Source organism: Vanacampus margaritifer, chromosome 2, assembly GCF_051991255.1.
Source record: "Vanacampus margaritifer isolate UIUO_Vmar chromosome 2, RoL_Vmar_1.0, whole genome shotgun sequence".
NCBI lineage: Eukaryota > Metazoa > Chordata > Actinopteri > Syngnathiformes > Syngnathidae > Vanacampus > Vanacampus margaritifer.
The window spans coordinates 30,819,077-30,838,816 of NC_135433.1; the positions used below are offsets into that span (position 1 = coordinate 30,819,077).

General features: G+C 40.5%; 1 protein-coding gene across 2 annotated transcripts; it reads right to left on the reverse strand.

Annotated features, from left to right (window-relative positions):
* Positions 1–1,209: 1,209 nt before the first annotated feature.
* On the reverse strand, positions 1,210–19,120 carry ca8 (carbonic anhydrase VIII). Of its 2 annotated transcripts, none has more exons than XM_077557996.1 (9): positions 18,857–19,120; positions 15,873–16,058; positions 15,671–15,795; positions 14,368–14,463; positions 13,652–13,714; positions 13,362–13,410; positions 13,079–13,191; positions 10,569–10,759; positions 1,210–1,754 (listed from the first exon to the last, which is right to left on the reverse strand). In XM_077557996.1, exons 1-8 carry the CDS (start codon positions 18,927–18,929, stop codon positions 10,625–10,627), a joined length of 840 nt encoding a protein of 279 aa, XP_077414122.1. In that variant the 5' UTR covers positions 18,930–19,120; the 3' UTR covers positions 1,210–1,754; positions 10,569–10,624. The 2 variants fall into 2 exon arrangements, with proteins under 2 accessions (XP_077414122.1, XP_077414121.1); XM_077557995.1 differs by having other exon boundaries at positions 15,873–16,064.
* Positions 19,121–19,740: the final 620 nt, after the last annotated feature.

A 19,740-nucleotide genomic window follows, 5' to 3' on the forward strand; every position in this document is an offset into this window, starting at 1 on the left:
ATCCTCATTAAAAATTGCTTGAATGTTTCTCAGTGTCAACAACAATTTGGATCTGTAGAATACAGTGTGGTTCTTAATAAAATTCCTTTAAAATAATAATAAAAAGTCATTGTGCAGGTTCTAGATCAGTTGTGTGCAAACTCCTGCGTCCTGCAGGTTTTGGAGGTTTCCCTGCTGCAACGCAGCTGATTCCAATCAACGGGATCGTTACCAATCTTACGCAAAGCTTGCTGATCATATATTAGCTGTGTTGGAGAAGGGAAACATCCAAAACCTGCAGGACTCCGGCCCTCGGGGACAAAGTGTGCCCACCCCTGTTCTAGATAAAACCCTTGAAACAAAAGGTTTCTCAGCATAACTTGCGGTGTTAGTTCTAGATGAAAGCCTTGCAATCAAAAAAAGGGTTCTTTGTGGAACTCGCTGTGAAGGTTCTGGATGAAACCCTTGTAATATAATAAAAAGGGTTCTCAGTGGAACTTTCTATGAAGGTTCTCTATGAAACCCTTAATATATAAAAGGGTTCTCAATTTAATTTTCTGTGAAGGTTCTAGATTAAACCCTTGAAAAACAAAAAGGGTTCTTTGTGGAACACGCTGTGAAGGTTCTGAATGAAACCCTTGTAATATAAAAGGGTTCTCAGTGGAACTTTCTATGAAGGTTCTCTATGAAACCCTTAATATATAAAAGGGTTCTCAATGGAATTTTCTGTGAAGGTTCTAGATGAAACCCTTGAAATACAACAAAGATCTCAGTGGAACTCTCTATGAAGGTTCTGGATGAAACCTTTGAAACATCACAGAGTTCTCAGTGGAACTCCCTGTGTGAGATCTAGATGGAACCCTTAAAGGGTTCTTTGTTGAACCTCTCATACAGGGTTCTGGGTGGAACCTTTCAAATATGGTTCTGGGTATAACCCATTATGTTCTCAGTAGAGCCCTTTGGAAGGGTTCCAGGTGGAAACTTCATAAACGGTTCTAACGGGAACCAAAAAAGAGTTCTCCTATGAGGACATGCTGAGGAACTTAAAAAGGTTATAACAAGCACTTTTACTTCTAAGAGTGTAGCTAGGATAGCAAGTGTGTCATACGCTGGACTCGTTAAAATATATATATTTTCGGAGCTTCATCCAGTCAGCTGAACATGGCGCGAGGAAACTCTGAAGGGCATTTATGATGTAAAATGCAGAACAGCTCACTCAGAGACACATCCTGAGATGTACTAACAAAAGGTTTATTGAAATTGGTCGTTTCATTTCATATTTGATGGGTCGGAAAGAACTCCAAATACCCAACTATTGTGTACAAACAATTCAAAAGTGAATTTTTCCATCATATGTCCCCTTTAACATGGCAAGGGTGTTACTCGTTAATATATTACATTTGTCTTACAACTCTTAGCTCACTAACCTTACATGAAACTGTTTCCTACGTATCACACTGGCATTATATCTGTGATCTTTATATTACTATTAATTTCAAATAATTTAGATAGGCCTACAGCATATTTTATAAACATATGAGTTTATTAATCTCTTTAAAGATTAGGGGAGAGAGAGAGAGAGAGAGAGAGAGAGAGAGAGAGAGAGAGAGAGAGAGAGAGAGAGAGAGAGAGAGAGTTTGGGCTGAAATGGAAGAACCAGAGAAATTATGATTTATTTTCCAACTTCAGTCTGGAGATCTGCTGCTGCTGTGTGTATATTAGCCCTCTCCTTCCCTCTGTTCTTGCTGCTCCTCTCCACATCACATCTTCCTTCCCTGTCGTCCAAAATAAATAAATAAACAAATCATTAAAATATGCATTAGACTTAAAGGAAAGCAAAAAGTAAAACCAGATGTGAGATGAGGCGTGTAAAGGGAGGGAACACTGGAAACATTTATTGCTCCTGTGGTTCTGGTAGTTTAATTATAGTGATTTAACATTAAAGGGTATCACAGTATTTTAAAAGCTGACCATATGGAAAATACTTTGCCAGTAATTAGCTTTCATGGGGTGGCAAATATTTGTATACATATATATAATATAAGGAATCTTCAATTTCCCTGTGCTTTTATAGGTTTTCTCCAGGCACCTCCGGCTCCCACATTCCCCAAAAATGCATGCTGAATTAAAGACTCTAAGTTGTCCACTGGTCCAAGTAAGCATGAATGGTTGTTTGTGTCTGTGATATGCGTTTGATTGCATCTTGTGGACCACAACAGTGCAGTCTTGACAACTGTTGTAAGGAAAGTAGCTATTGGCTGTCCTTAAAGTCGCTTGAAGTCATCAAATGACGTAATTGACTCATTTGCATAACTGGCAATTTGCATGTAATAGTAATGGACGTTGTAAGAGAGAGGAATAATGTTGTAGGAGAGGCAAAAAGTGATTTTAAACACACACACACACACACACACACACACACACACACACACGCACACACGCACACACACACACACACACACACACACACACCCCTAAACAACACCAAAAAAAGTGACTAGATTTGTTGCTAGTCGCTTTTGACAAAAAATAAAATAAAATAAAATAGTCGCCAAGAGACTTTAGAAAGTCACCAGATTTAACGAGAAAGTCGCCAAATTGCCAACACTTGACCACATTTCTCACCCACAAGTCAACTAGGATAGGCTTAAGCTTTCCCATGAGCCATGAGGATGAGTGCAATAGAAATGGATTGATGTATAAAAGTACACCACATCAAACTGTGTTTGTAATTGCTTGGCATATTTTTGCAGCCTTGTCACTAAATTAAAAAAATCCACACAGATGCCAGGACGAAAAAACTGAGACCAAGGAACTGTTCATTTGGAACTATTGTTCTTTTGTTGGTGAGCAGTAGTGTGTTTATGGCAAAAAAAAGTTCAGCCTTGGTTTCATCTGACCAGAATCAAATCGATTCAAGAATTGCGCGCTGTAATATCACGATATAGTGCCGAATCATTTTTTTTTTAAACACCCCTACTGTTTAATATTTCGTTAGTGCTAGTGGAATATGAGCTAACCAGCAAAATCCAGCCGTTTTTATCCATCTCAGGGGACGGCCATTTCGCCACTTGCTGTCGACTGAAGATGACATCAATGTTGCTCAGGTAATAACCAATCAAAGCTCAGCTTCAGAAAACCGGTCAAATGTGATTGGTCGTTGCCTGAGCCCTGAGCAACTGTGATGTCTTCAGGGTTGGGAGGGTTACTTTCAAAATGTATTCCGTTACAGTTACAAGTTACCTACTAAAAAATGTAGTTAATAATGTAATCCATGTATATTAATATTAAAGTAATGTACGTAAATAAAGATAAATATTGTAAGGTGTAGCTTCAATAATGAAACAGGTTTGAACGGTCAAGCAGTGCTTTATTGTTAGCTCCCTTCCAACACGTTCCTTCCTAGCTTCCTACTTCCGCTGACGTCACCCATCCACAACGTGCGCAGTATGCCTGACAGACTGAGTCCCCATGTGATATCTCCCTTTTTTTCCCTTTTAATTGGACTGAACAATAACATCCATTACATAGTGCAAATAACAGACCTCTGCTTCATGCAGGATACAACAGTGCCCTCTTGAGGTTATAATATGTCCTACCAGAACAATTGCTTCAAATAAATCCCGTCAACCACATAAACTAACATTGTATATTGTCAAACACATTAACTAACATTGTATACCTTTTTCTTTTTCTTTTTTAGAAGGCCTGTTTGCTCTTCTCAAACGCATCTCGAGCCCTGACTTGCTCTCTGGTAGGCCACTTTGGTTGTAAATTCTTGTCCATGGTGGGCAGTGCCGTCCGGATCTTCCTGCCCGTCGACAGATCCGCCGGGCTGACTCCTGTGCTGCTGTGCGAAAATAATCTGAAGCTAATGAGAGCCAGCAGAGGGTCTGGTTGGTCAAAGGATCCTTTTCGCTGTTTGAACAGCATAACCATTTCCTTAAAGGTTATGGGGGGCTATCGTTTGTGTGTAAAGTCCATCTCACAAGCAAACTTCCTGAAGCTGTCTATGCTGAACTGTGGCCTATTGTCACTGACTACCTCATCTGCTATCCCGTGCCTAGCAAATGTGGCCTTCAGTTTTAACTCGGGTGGCCAGACGTCTGGATTTAGGGCGGACAGTCCTAATTTTCAGTTATGTGTCCAGCGTTATGCGCAACCCTATGCCGGACGCTGGTTTGTCCGCCTTTTCAGCTGCGTTGAGTTTATGTGACCCAACCACTGACGAAGCCAAAGGGGAGGCCGGGGTGGCACGTGCCCCTGTTCAAATGAGATTGGACCACGCAGGTGCCAAATTGACATAACACAGCACCGGCACACGTCTTGCCAATACAGCCTCCCATTTTTTTCAGACACCTACTACTTGCTATACCCGTCACACCTGTACAGTAGGTGGCGCTATGTACCACAATATGTCGTAATCCACCTGAATAGTAGTCTGGAGAAGAAGAATCTCCCGAGTCCCATCAAGACACTTCATATCAATGCATCAATATGACACGTTTTTGGCAACGTCATGTTGGTTTCTCCGTGAGATGTGAGCGACTGTTTAAAATATTTTATATTCAGATAGATTGTATTGAACGGACATCAATAGGTTAAAGTTGTTTTGCACAAGCTAAAAATAAATCCATGAACTGAATGACAAACGAAGACGTGAAACAGGAAACAGAAGTACGGAGCGGCCTTCCAAATTAAAAGCATATATTTCAAAATAAGATATTTAAACATCACACACAAAACAGCTTGAAGAATACAGCTTAGCACTTACTCACTTAGTATATATGCCCTAACGTTTTTAGTCTAGATGTGGGGGGTGTAATAGCAAGATTTAATAACATTCTTATAAAAAAAAATGACATTAGTAACATTATGTGGTTGTAAATAAAGTGCTAGGAGTAACACATTTCTTTTTTCATAAGATGTGTGGGAAATTAAACAAAAAAATATGTCTTGTTCCTTAAACGAAACAAATTGCAAATTTCATTCATGTTAAACACTGTTAATTGTTTATTGTTTGAATATTGTACATTTTGTCCAGCACATTATGGGCAAAAATCTCCTGTGTGCTATAATCCATCAATGCATTTCCTGAACCGCTTACATGTGCTATAATATGTACTTAAATATATTTCAACATTTAGAGACTCCGTTTGAAATTAATTGTTTATAAAACAAAAGTATTTGGCATAAACTTTGGATATGTATACTAAGTATCCTTGGCCCCTCCCTTAGCCCCCCCATTTATAAAAGTCTGGCTCCGCCACTGGACCCAACATCAGCCCTGCCCCCCATCCCACCTTTGTCAACTGGTCTGGGATTGGCCAAGAGTGAGAAAATACCAGATATCATATCTGATCCCCGTGTTCTTTGACTGTAGACCGCAAGCAAGCAAGCAAAAAATAAATAAAAATAAAATAAAAAGGCAGCGCTAGCGAAAATGCTAAAACGCCGGACATCTTTCAACACTGAATGGACGAAAGAGTACAGTTTCCAGGCCAAAAGCAGTCGAGAATGATTTCATGTTTTCTGCACGCTTTGCCGGTGTGATGTGGACGTGTCAGTCAGGGCAATGTAGTATGGTTGTGGGGCTCCCCATGGAGCTGCAATAGGACGCCCCCAATCCCATAGCTGCTTGCGTCCGCTGAGACTGCTGTCTTCTTCTTGACATCATAATACACTAAGGTAGGAGACATCGTCAAAAGCTCCTTAATTTTGTTGAAAGCTGCCTGCTGTGCCGGGCCCCCACAACCATACTGCATCTGATTTTAACAGTTCATACAGGGGTTGAGCCACTGTAGACAGGTCTTGGATGTATTTACCTAGATAGGTAATCATGCCAAGTGCCCTTCGCAGCTCTTTGGTATTTTCCGGCTTGTCAAGGTTGTTGATTGCGGACACCTTCTGCGGGTCAGGCCAGATGCCATCCTTGTTGATCACCTGACCAAGGAAGTGCAGCTTTTCCTAAGCAAACATTTCTCTGTGTTCAGTTTGAGGCCTGAAGACTCCAGCCGCTCCATCACGTTCTGCAGACGCTCATCATTTTCAGCCATGGTTTTGCTGTGGACTACAATGTCATCCATGTAGACGGCAACTCCCTATAACCCTTCTGGAGTCTCAATCATCTTTCTTTGGAAAATCTCTGGGGTACTAGTTATCCCAAAGGTGAGACTTTAAAGCAGTACCGTCTATATGGGATAATGAATGTGATCAACCTCTGGCTGTCCAGGGGGATCTGCCAGAACCCTGAAGCAGTGTCCAGGGACGAGAAGACTGTGAAACCGTTGAACTGCATTGTCATTTCTTCGGATGTCAGCAAGATGAAACTCTCTCTCTTTACCACTTTATTGAGCTTCTTCAGGTCAACACTGATGCGTGTCCGTCATGTCTTTTTGGGGACGGGCACCATCGGGGAGCATTACTTCGTTGGTTCGATCACAGGCTCAATGATGTCGCTAGCCTCGATCCGGGCTAGCTCCTCCTTCACTGCCCCCATGAGGGGAATGGGCACTCTTTGTGCGGTGCAGACGCATAGGGCTGTGCATTGTCTTGTAACACAAATTTCACCAGCTCTGTTTTTAGTAGGCCAAACTCCTGTTTGCTGCTGTGGATCTCAAACGCTTCGCTTCACTAGTCCCATAGCTAAAGCTGCTGGCCTACTAAGCAGATTGTTTACATTCTGCCCTCTAATAACATAAACCCTAGTGGTATAACAATTACCCATTTAGCTGATTTGAGTGAGAAATTGTCCCAAAGAGGACCCTTTTCTTTCGCAGTTCTTTATACATGTTTTCCCTTATGATGCTACAGTCAGCCACAGTATCAATTTTAAAATTAACTGGTGTGTCTTCAATGTTCAACATAACAGTCCATTCATCATCACCATGGGCACTAGTGCTGTTAACCGAGCCCATAAAATAATAATCATCTTCTTGCCCCCCCATCCCCAATCACTTCACTGCTCACTTGCCTGCTTTGGCACACTCTCTCCCAGTGCCCCTCTTTTCCACATCTGTTACAGGCGGATCTTCTCGCAGGACAATCCTCCATTCGTCTATGCAGCGTTTTCCCACACCTGCGGCACTTTCCTGCGATCGCTGAAGTTGTCACGCGACTCCATCTGTGGGCGCTGCCATTTAGGTTTGGCACCGTTGCCATCTCGTAGTTGTGCCACTTCCTGTATGGAGTCAACTTGCTCACCTCCTTGCTGGCTGACTTGGGCTTTTACCTCCTCCGACCATCTCCAGAGTGAGATTGGGGATCGTCTGTAGCCTCTGAGACAGGTCCTTGTCCAGAATTACAAACACAATTCTGTCTCTGATGTTCTCCTCTCGGTTGATGCAGAATGCACAGTTCTCCGACAGCACATAAAGCGCACAAAATAAAAGTCTCTGCGCTTTCCCCCCGGCAGTGCACTCTCTGATTGAAGCAGGCCCGTTCGTGAATAACGTACGCATCAAAATTTTCTAATACAGTGTCATAGTCCGACTCATCTTCACCCTCGTTGTAGGTGAAAGAGCCGAGGTAGCTCTCTGCTTCCTTCCGGAGCGTGTACACCAACGTGCTAACCTGAACAGGTCCCTCTTCTTTGTCAAGTTTAGTAGTCCTCCTGTACCGGGCGAACGTTTTTTTTTTACTCCGTCCACTCTGCGGGTCTTTCAAAGCAAAAACTTTCTGCAGGCTGAAACTTCACCATATCCCACTCTTGACACCATGTAAGGTGTAGCTGGTTTGAACGGTCAAGCAGTACTTTAATGTTAGCTCCCTTCCAACACGTTCCTTCCTAGCTTCCTACTTCCGTTGACATCACCCTCCACTACGTGCGCAGTATGCCTGATAGAGTCCCCATGTGACAAATATCACCACAATATATATTTTATACAATGTGCCCCTGCTATTTGCGGGTGAATACAAATAGCAAAAATCCTTGTGTAATTGACTTCCATTAAAAAGCACGTATGCTATAGATAGGTTGATTGATTGATTGATGGCCATATGCTGTTTTCTTTTATCCCTGTCACAAGTTTAGCCATGTATACATTGTGTATGATGTTTAAATAGTGAATTGGTGGGAGGAAGATTTGTTTGGAAGGTGTAAATGTTATGGTTGTTGGCTAGCGGGTTAGCAAGAAGCTGCAGCGCGTAGCATGCCACTGGACTCTCAACTCAAACTTTCGCTTCTTCAGCAAGCAGAGTAAGTTCCAAACAGTGAATACCGGTAGCCATTTCCTCCTCTCGTCTGTGAATCTTTTTTAAACGACCCACGTGTGGAGGACACGACTAGCCAGCCAACATGTACAGCTCCAGTAGCAATTAAAGGTCCCTCTCTCTCTCTCTCTCTCTCTCTCTCTCTCTCTCTCTCTCTCTCTCTCATTGTAGAAATTGTAATCCCCATTTTTAATAAATGTACCTGTAATCTGATTATGTTTTTTTCCCTGTACTGTAGGGGTGCTCAAATTCGGTCCTCGAGAGCCACACCAGCATCTACCGAAATTCAAACACAATCTGCTTCTTCCTCTGGTCGCTGAATCGGTGGAGGCTGATGTCTGTGGATCTCACTCTGCTTCATCTATCCTTCCTTCCTTTCTTTAGTCTTTCCTTTGGTCTCTTGAGGTCTCTCTAATTTGTTGGAATTTATATGCTTCTGGGGTTGGTGAAAGATTCTGGTTTGTAACCCTGTGGGTAGTAGGTGGTGTCTGGTCTGTGCTGGATTTCACTTTTCTCTCTTTTCTTTGATCACTCCTCGGGTCTCCTGACAACTTAACGACTATCGGGATTCTGAAGTATTTGGTTTAGGTGAAGGGTATGGGATTTTTAATAGGTTTTAGGTTTTGAATTAACGAGCACAAACTCACACGCACGCACACAATACTGATCTCTTTCTGGAAAAAAGAAAAAAAAAATCAGCTGTGCTGCTGGAGGGAAACATGAAAAACAGGATGGATAGGGGCTCTCGAGGACCGAACTTGAGCACCCCTGCTGTACTGTAATGGAATACAGTTTACAGTTTTTTTGTATTCTGATTACGTAACGCCGGTACATGTATTCCGTTATTCCCCAAGCCTGTATGTCACATTCAGTTGACAGCAAGTGGCAAAATGGCCGCCCCTTGAGATGGATAAAAATGGCTGGATTTTGCTTCATAACTCATATTCCACAAATGTAATATTAATCAGTTTAGACTAGTGAGGTCACATATAACATATTATTGTCAAAAAATGTTTAAGGTTGACTTCCACTTTAATGCTGAAATATGATTTTAATAGTCATTTTTATCCACACTGTAAAAAATGTTACATAATGTACTTTATCTCGTTTGACATCTAGCATTTATGTTCCCACAAAGCTTGCTTTAATGTTTAGATATTATGTTTAGCAGCTGGACATCAACTGTGGTTAAAATGATTTGATTTTCCTTTTAAAAAATCTGATTGTGACTGAAAACACTGATTATAGCAAGCAAGAACCAGAGCAGCAGTACAATAAGGAGAACTGTAGAGCATTTACACTGCTAATATAACGGTACAAATCTAAAGGAGTTAAGACCAAAGTATATTATTTATCATGGCTCAAGTTATATCGAAAATACACCAGAATTACCTCAAATGAAAAGAAACTGTTAAGGATTATCAAATGAGTCCAACTTTTAATCTAAATAAGTTTCTGTTTGCATTGGTGTGGTGAAATATTGTTTGGAAACAAACGTTTGCTGTTCTTACAGTATGTTAATTCCATGCTCATTATGAATACAGGGTGATGATTTATGCATGGGGCACTGGGAAATTATGTCAGAAGTGGGATATGTCCTTAGAGGAAAGACCTTATTGTACCATCTAAAATAGTAAACAATGAAACGTCTGTGCCATGTTTTTTTTGTAATGTAAAGAAACTACTTTTTCAAGCTTTCCAGCCAGTCCAATTTGGCCAGCATTACACGAGACAAAAAGTTTGGGTAACTTGTCTGTCTCCGACCCTTCCACCCCCCCCCTACCTCCCACTTATACAAACTCTTTACTTCACAGGTGCATTTGTTCTGGTGCAACCAGATCATATCCACTTACACTATAAACAACAGTCCTCTGTTTTCTCCTCTTTTTCCCTTACCTCAAAATTGTTTCCATCTATTTGGCATTTCCTCTTTTTACACTGCAGCAGCCTAGAAGCTCATTCCCAAAATCTCCCCTTCCTCTCTTCTCACTAAACACTTTAATTTAGGCCAGTCTGCACATTATAAGTTTCTTCCCATAGACACTGATATAGTACTTAGCACATTTCTGGCTCAAGTTCATGAGCACTAAACAAAGAATTTTAGTGTTCTTGCCTCTGACATATAAACCTGCCGCAGTGCTTCTGAGCTACTGCACATTCAGAATCTCTCCATACTCCAAGGACTGTACAGTATATAGGGTAGTGCCAGATTAGTAAATGAACTGGGCTAGATCTTTTGGGACTTGATTCATTACAATGTTCCAGAGGACTGAATAGCTCAGGGACAAGAACCCAACATTTATCACAAGATTGTTCTGTGTTTTCGGTAAAGAAAAAGAATGTGACGTCACAAAGTAACTTTTGACAGGCTCTTATACCTTCCAGGTGTGTTTGTGTAGATCAAATTTTTGGAGTTGGCAGCGGAACGTGTGAATCACTGGAAAGCCGCCCTGACAGTTCGATCACTCAGTGGTTGGGTTGGCCGGAAATTGTCCCCCAGCATCCCATCATTCCCCTCTGGCAGCTCTGCGCCTTTTACATGTGAACGTAGCCTCCGAAACTCTTCAATCTGTAGGGACAAAAAAGAACAAATTACATATGTGGCCAAACTAAATTGTAGGTTCTTTATAGCCTCAAGGAATGAACGCTTGGGTCAGTGTGACATTTCAGATACAATACAAGCAATAACACATCGTTTCAGTATTTAATACTTGAAATCATTCACACACTGCTGTTTAAATAACACAATAGTGGCCACAGCTGCCTGTGAATATAAAGTCCCTTTTCCATGCCTGCATTTTGACCCTCTGTGGTCACATTTCGACATTATCCTTTTTCGGGACCATGCGGTTAAAATGGAACCATTCCTGGAAACTCTTCCAACCTGGTTCTAAAATGCAAGCAGGGTCATGACATCACTGACATTTGATTGGCCGACAGATGTGGGCAGTTCTTAAACAATGTGACAGATGCACAGCTGGCAAAGTTTTTACCACAAGCGTCACTATTCGTTGGTCCATATGAAATTGTAAAAATGATTAGGTGTTGTTGTAAAGCACAATATAGGTATATTGAGTGCCTGTTTTTAATGGACAAGCAATGGTATGGGGCCAGGCCGTTCTGGAACGTGTAATGGAAAACTGGCTTTAGAGACATTTATTCTTACACATTAACATTGCTGTTGAATCAGAACTTTGTATTAAATATAAACTACGCATTGGAACAAAGAATTGCCACTACTTGACAGAAGTAGGGCGGCACGGTGGTTGACTGGTTAGCACGTCCGCCTCCCAGTGCTGAGGACGTGAGATCGAGTCCGGGCTTCGGCCTTCCTGGGTGGAGTTTGCATGTTCTCCCCGTGCTTGCGTGGGTTTTCTCCGGGTACTCCGGTTTCCTCCCACATTCCAAAAACATGCATGGCAGGTTGATTGGACACTCCAAATTGTCCATAGGTGTGATTGTAAGTATGATTGTTCGTCTCTGTGTGCCCTGCAATTGACTGGCAACCAGTTCAGGGTGTACCCCGCCTACTGCCCGAAGCCAGCTGGGATAGGCTCCAGCAACCCCCGCGACCCTTGTGAGGACAAGCGGTAAAGAAAATGGATGGATGGATGGATGACAGAAGTAGAAGGTGCCAACATTTTGGCCTAGGTAAGAACATAACTCACTGTTTATTTGACTTCACAAAGATGAATATGACCTTCCTCACTCCAAATATTTGCAGTACACTCAGGATCTCCTCAGGTTGTTGTCAGTGCTCAGTGTTTATGTACGAAAGTAAGAGAAGCTGTGGGAAAATAATAGGACCCATGCAGACTGCATAGAGTGCACAGCACGCTGACTTAATGATGAGCATGGGAATGTAATGTGATCTTCTGAAGACAGCAGGCAGGGTATTCCTACAAAAATTGAAGATAACGGCAATACAACAGCTTTGTATTTGTTAGCATTCTCTTGAATACAGTCAATTGAACCCAGCAGATTTGATGTGTGAAGCACAATATGCTCACATTCAGCTATAAAGTTATATTCTTTAGTTAAGGACTACAAATAAGTAGACGGATGCTTGTTGAGGTGGCAAATGTATGTCCAGAAAGTCAAAACCCTGCCACAGTTTGCCAGGTTTTTCTAAAGAAGCACAGTTCAGGGACGTGAGCTTCTATTGAAACACCTGTGGCTAAAGCCGAACTGGGGCAGGGTTTTTCCTTTCTGGACCTGGATTTGCCACCCCCAGATGTTTGGCATATCATATGTACTCTAGAATAACCAGAACTGGTGTTTAAAACACTTAATACAAATGGTCAAACATACCATAAACTGTACATAAAATCAGTGAATGTAGAAAGTGAAATAGTATTTAATATCTCGTCATGGTAGTTCTTCATTTCTTTATTGTTAAGGAATGATTCATTTGACCTTGTTATACTTGTGAATGAATGAATGATGGTAGAATTCCTACACCTCCTACATCACAATTTGGTATATTTCTTTTATTTTCCCACAAATGTATATTATTGATCAGTCAGCATGTTTGGGTGTTTTTTCCCCCACCAATCTAATGTGTTGAAAACAACTATTCAATGTTAATGGTTGAACAAACGTGCGGTTTTTGGGGTCTTCTGTAAAGTGAGGATTTTGGAGCTCGGGGATTCCACCTGACACCAGTGATATGTAGTTTTATTTAATATAACATAGCTGTTTTTTCAATATATATTTTTTTAAATGATGCAGAATGCCTTGTCAATTTTGTGTCAGCTTTTTTTTATTTGTTTCTATGTGATCTATGCATATGCTCTAATTCTAATGAATTTATCAAATAGCAACAATTAAACTGAATTGATCAGTTTTAAAGATGAAATTGAAGAATGTATAACACTCAAATATTTACCTGTAGTTGTGATATAGTGAGAGGGTAACGATAGAGGATCCAGATCACATTTTCACTGCAAGGTGGTGTTGTCAGAGATCCTTTATACACCCAGTAGTCTCTCAATAATGGATCTGAGGGCAAATTTTAAAATCAATATTTGTATAAGGGTCTTGATAAAAAGTCTTTGCAAGTGGATAAAAAAAATCTACATACTAGATATGTAATTTAGTACGAACGGATTCAACCCCTCCCCTCCTATTTCATGTATTCCATCACATGTACATTTGTACATTTTTCTTACCAGGCAGCAAAGTATTTGGGTTAAAGCAGGGTATTATCTTGCTCTTTCCCTAATGAAAAAAAACAACAACATCAAATCCCTAATTATCATCATAAAATAATTGTTGTCTATTTTGAGAGCTTTTTTCAAAACCTGATAGAATTCATGATTATGAAATGTACAAGTGTGGGTGAATAATATTTCTAAGAATAATATAAACGGATTCAAAAGGTTTTGGAAAAGAGCTCTTCATTGTTTCTTTATCTGCTCAAACAAAACATCTGCTCTGACCTTTTCTGTGTGACTCTCACCTTGTACTGCAGGTCCTGTAGAACCTCTGTGATGGCTTTCAGACCCAGATGCTCTTTACCAATCTGTTGGCACAGTTTAGATATGGAGAGGTCAACAGAGGAACACTGTTTCGTTGGGAGACGATTGTGGTTGTAAAATGATTCCAGCTAATCACAAATGAAAACACATTCTCTCCCGGGGGTAAGCAAAACTCACACAATTGAAGGAAGGAAAACATGGCCATTTTTTTAAAGCACCAGAACCAACGTGTGTCATGATGTGCTTTTAGAACAGTTCAAACATATTATGCAGAATGTGGACAAACTGATTAAAAATGCTCCAGCGCAAAGCAGGTCTTTCAAAGGCTAATACGCCTCAAGTCAAACGATTTGGCATTAAAACAAACTTTTGAGAAATTGTGCAATGTGTAATTACATCACAGAAAGGATGATGATGACAGTAGAACCGGAATTGGAACTTGTTGAGCGAGGGGTGCACGTGCCTCTGTCTTATGTTAACACAAAAGTAATAAAAAGTGATAATAAATAACAAGGAAAGGAATGTGTTTAGTGTTAGGAGTTTATGAAGAGACAAAGGCACACAACAATTCTCTATGTTTATATGTTTGCCACCATGTCTGCCTTGTCTCATCCTAGGAGTACTTAAGTACGTAATTTATTTTGAGTTTGTAGAATAAAATCAATTGTGTTTTGAATGACTTTCATGTTTTGCTCACCTGCACAAAAAGAGCAATGATGAGAACTCCATTTTTCTTCCCCAGAGCATCCTCCAGAGAGTTGAACAGTGTGCTGTTCCAGTGAATTAGATGGAGCTTCAAAGAGAAACAATAGAACACAAGCTGAATTTGAAAGGTCATTGTCATCTGCAGGTGTGCCAAGCAGTAATGACTCATCAGCTGGTGATGACAGAAGACTCTTATCCAAGATAATATGGGCGGAGAAAAGGAGAGTACAACTTTGTCATGACGGAGTCAGCTCTATGTCAAATTTTAAATGCTACACATATAACTTACAGCTAATGAATGCAGGAAATTGAATTTCGAAACCACTACTGCCACCTGTGGCTGAAAAATGAAACTACACACCCCCTCTGCTTCAAATGACATCTCATCCGCAAACAGAGGGCAGGAAATTCGAACAGAATCCAGTCTGAAACTATTGGCCAGAGTCTTGCAGGAGTACCCATTGTCACAAGGTAACAAGATAGCAAGTGGCGTTACCATACGGTAGGTTGGCTTTCTACTCTTACAAAGTTAGCCATTTCTCAGCTATGCCAGCTATTACCAGATGGAAAAGATTTCACAAACAGTATTGCTGTCTGAAGGACACATACCAGTAGGTTACTAAAATCAAAACGCTTCACAGTACACTGGAGTGCCCCTGATTTCATGATAGTCGTGAGTGTGTGCGTGTGTGTGCGTGTGTGTGTGGTCTTGTTTTTGTTACATAGTGGGGCCAACATTTCGGGATTTCACTGTGTTGTGGGGCCCACCCGTCCATGTGGGGCCATTTTGCTGGGCCCCACAAGTTCAGACCTCTTTTTGAGGATCAAGACTTGGTTTTAGAATTTAAGTTTGAATTGGGTTATGGTTGAGGTTAGGATAAGGAATAGGGGTAGGCAATCATTTTTGATGGTTGGTGTTAGGGGGAGGGGCTAGGAAATGCATTATGTCAATGAAATGGCCCCACAAAGATAGTAAAACAAAGGTGTGTGTGTGTGGTCTTGTTTTTGTTACATAGTGGGGCCAACATTTTGGGATTTTACAGACTTGTGAGGCCCACCCGTCCATGTGGGGCCATTTTGCTGGGCCCCACAAGTTTAGTTAGACCTCTATTTGAGGATCAAGACTTGGTTTTAGAATTTAGGTTTGAAATGGGTTATGGTTGAGGTTAGGATAAGGAATAGGGGTAGGCAATCATTTTTGAGGGTTGGGATCAGGGGGAGGGGCTAGGAAATGCATTATGTCAATGAGATGGCCCCACAAAGATAGTAAAACAAAATTGTGTGTGTGTGTGTACCTCCATAGGGAAAGCCTTAAAGTTGACCGTGTGCTCTGATCCTCTTTGATTCTCTTTGCCCCAGTGAAAGCGAACCTCGTGAAGTTCATACTCATGATCGCTAGGTAATGGACCACCACTGACCACTGAACACAGCACTCAAAAGTGTGAGCAAATTCATACTAGGAAAGGAAAGATTAAGTTAGACCGTGCATGCGCATACCCGACTTTGACTTGAGAAGGATGCGTACAGTGTGTCCATCATTCAGGACCTCACAGTCACGGCACACCACGTAGTTTGGTGACAGGTGGACATCCAGCAGGGTTGGGTCATATTGAGCCTCCCTGGAGTTCAAGTTGATGGGTGACTGGTACTCACCATTGGCTGTTGGGTAATGGAGTCCCCACTCTACACCTATGTGGAGTATATAAATGCCCCCCAAAAACATGCAACTTTAATTTAGTCGATGTGATGTGTCATTTTGTGAGTTAAAACAGTACAGATGCCATCTCATGGGTTGGACCATCATGTACCATCAACTGTGGTCTCAACACATTAAATAAACATTGCACATAAATAATAAAATTGTGTTTGGTAGATAATTTTTTGCTGTAACAATAAATCGTTATATTATGTTTTATTTACAGTATATAGTAGTGTACTGTAAATGGTGCCACTTCACTAGTAAGGAACGTGCATTTGTAGGATAAGCAGCAGATCTGTACGTTTTAACCGTTTAACTGTTCATCCCACAAATGCATGTCACTTACTGATTTGGCACCATTTAAAAGGAAATAAACAGACTTTACGGCAGTATGAATCACTGCCAAAGAGCATTGTTACGGCAAAAAAAATGTATATGTACACAGCAAATTCTGTAGATTAAATTTGAGTCTATTTAGAGTAAATTTGACTCTATTTGGAGTGGGACCAAAAAGACTTCAGTTTTAGAGTAATATTTACACTTGGAAGAGAGTAAAATAAAGGACTGGGGAAAAAATCACTCAACTGTTGAGGAAGAAACTCATGACCTTCAGCTTGGGAGACCGCCACACTACCACCTGAGCTATGCCCCTCTTATTGTTTGCTTATCTCCAAGAGACCAAAAACATTGGCGGGATTGTGGGGGGTTTAGGAAAATTCCAGCTGACGCGTGTGATACACTAACACACAGCAGGAGCTGCATGGCTCAGGGAGTAGACTGGCTGTCTCCGAAGCTAAAGCTTGGGAGTTTGTACCTCAACCCTTGAGTGACTTTTATTTTTTTATTTTTTTAATCCATTTCTTTATTTTACTCTCTTCCAAGTGTAAATATTACTCTAAAACTGAGTCTGTTTGGTCCCACTCTAAATAGAGTCAAATTTTCTCTCAATAGAGTCCAATTTACAGAATTTACTGCGTATGCTTGTGCCGACATTTTGCATTCCACCCAAATGACTGTAAACCAAATACCGTGTAAAACCCTTGGCTTCATAGTATGTCTAAAAGCCAAAGAGACCATGAATACATTTGATGATTTTATAAGGGTCCAGTCCAGATTCTCCATGTCTTGCGAAAGCATGAATGCCCTATGCCACTTTTCCTTTTGGCTGCAACCTCAGCAGAGGCAGTGAGTGAATGTGACGAGTGAGGGGGGCCTTCACATTCCCACTTTCCTCAGCAACTAAGCTCTTGACAACAACGTATTCAATGCTTGAACAATTTCTGTATAGCTGTTTAAAAGGCTCCACAAACTTTTGTTTGGCCTTTGGTTGGGAAAGCACAGCAACTGTTCTTTCTGTTAGTCTTATACTGGTGTGATATTACTGCAATATTTAGTTTCTTCTGTGGGTATTTTGTTGTTTTGAAGAATTCATAATAAGTTTTCGGCTTGGAAATGGCTTGAACAATAGACAAGATTGCAGTCTACCTTATTTTTACAGCGCCAGTTGAGTGTGTCAACTGAAATTTATTTATAGATCACTTTTAAACACACACCGCTGAAACCAGCTGAAGTGAGTTGCGATTGATTCTACACTATAAAAAGAGAATTGTTGAACCAATTTAATATTACAAATTTAATTGTTGAGCAACCAAAATTTCTTCAATTGTTAACACACGATTTAATTAAGTTAATCCAAAGTAAATATATTAGGTTTAATTAATTATGAGTTCAAAAAACTTAATATATTCACTTCAGATTGACTTAATTCAATCGTGTGTGTTACCAATTGAAGCGATTTTTTAAAGTTGGTCAACCGTTAACAATTCATTCTGTGCATTTCTCTTTTTAGAGTGAATGACCTGAGAATGAAATGACCTGGATGGATCATGAGAAGATCCAGAGCAAAAGCAATGTCAGGTAAAGAGTGCTGGAGCATCTGGACTTTGAAGTCACTTTAAATGGTGGCTGGTGTGTTCTGATGCCCATTTAACATGTGTTTGGTTCACATCCCATTTATAAGATGAGCATTTTTCTGCAAACACGTTATTTCAGTTCTTTATGTTTGCTTCCCCTTTAAAAAAAAATGTTTTCAATTAATTTAGTTGTGCGGATCCTTGGCCACAATAAGGGTGGAAAAAAGTTTTGAAATTACTTGTCTTGGTCTTATTTTTGTACACCAGGGGAAACCTGGTGTTTGAGCAGGGGTGTGTACATTTTGTAAATCCACTTTATCTCATTGAAGACTATGTTTTGTTTGCCTGTGACTCTAGCTGTTTGTTAAAGGGAATATACAAACGTTAAAGGGCTTGGCATATGAAATAATAATATGCAGGAAAAAAATGGGAATTTAAGATAGCAAAATATACACTTGTCTTTTAATAGTCTTGTAAAAGAAACACTTAATATTTGAAATAAAATTGACTTGTAAAGTAACACAACCATGCACAGTATTAGTTTAAAACATATAATAATATCAATGTTGCATGATATGTTATTAATTGATGGTGAAATAAATATACTTACAGCAAGAGTTTTACAGATTAAGCATACAGCACAATCCTCAGTACAGGTTGCAAGTAAAGGGACAGAGTGAGACAAACAAAAATATTCACTCATCTCATTTCAATTGATAAATGCAGCACATTGTAAAAGTATTGGGCTGAATGAATAAAGTTGCTCAAATGAGAAGAAAACAATTCTTAAAGGGTCATGCTTTGTCAAAGGTATTGAGTATATATCCTAATATTCTTCTCATCCCTTCACATAATAAAGAACATCTTACCTTCCTCATAGCCCCAGTCCAGCTCATCTTTCCTTGGATTTTTATTTGATTCCTCATTCACTTTGTCAGCCATGCTGTTTGGCAGTCAGCTCACTCTGGACGGAAACCAGTCTGTACTTCCAGTTCACTCCCTGTCACACTCTTCACTTGGACGTAGAGTGAAGTCTTTGTCTCTGTAGTCCCCTTGATGGATTCCCGGCTACAGCCTAACCTGTCTTAATCTTTTATTTCTGCCTAATGTATACAGAGCTGTGGTTCTCTACGTTTTCCTTTACTCTGTACGCTCCTCCCCCGCCCCACCCCCTTTCTGTGTTGCTTACTGTCATCCCCCTCTCCCTTTCTCTGCAGGTGCTCACACTCACTTTGGCTTCTTTCCAACATATATTTCATTCCCCCCACAACTTGAGCTTTCTTTAGGGAACTCTTATAATAAACCTGTATGACAGATTACTATGTAACTGCTGTGTTTTTCTTATATTGCTTATGTTTCACTGTGCTACGTGTGTGTGTGTGAGTGTTGGGAAGCTGGTAGGAAGGTCATACTGGTGTGTTTCTTTTGGAGGCCATAGAAAGGCGCTCCCTTGAGCAAAAAGGCAGAGGTGGCTGAGAAAACAACTGTTGGCAAAAGAAAGTACGAGGCCAAATTGTTGTTGTTTATCTCTTATGCCATCGTGATGGTCAGAACTGTTTTCAAGGAAACTTTATTGAGCTATTATACTTTAGGATCAAAGAAGACAACTTCATAAAAGTAATTGGCTCCAACCCCATATTTTTTTCTTTTCTTACTCCATATCCTCCAGGACACTGATGTTAATTGCCCTAGATTCCTTATAAAGAAATTGTCTTTGGAATGCAGGCGAAATCCCTTGTTTCCAACTTGTGGA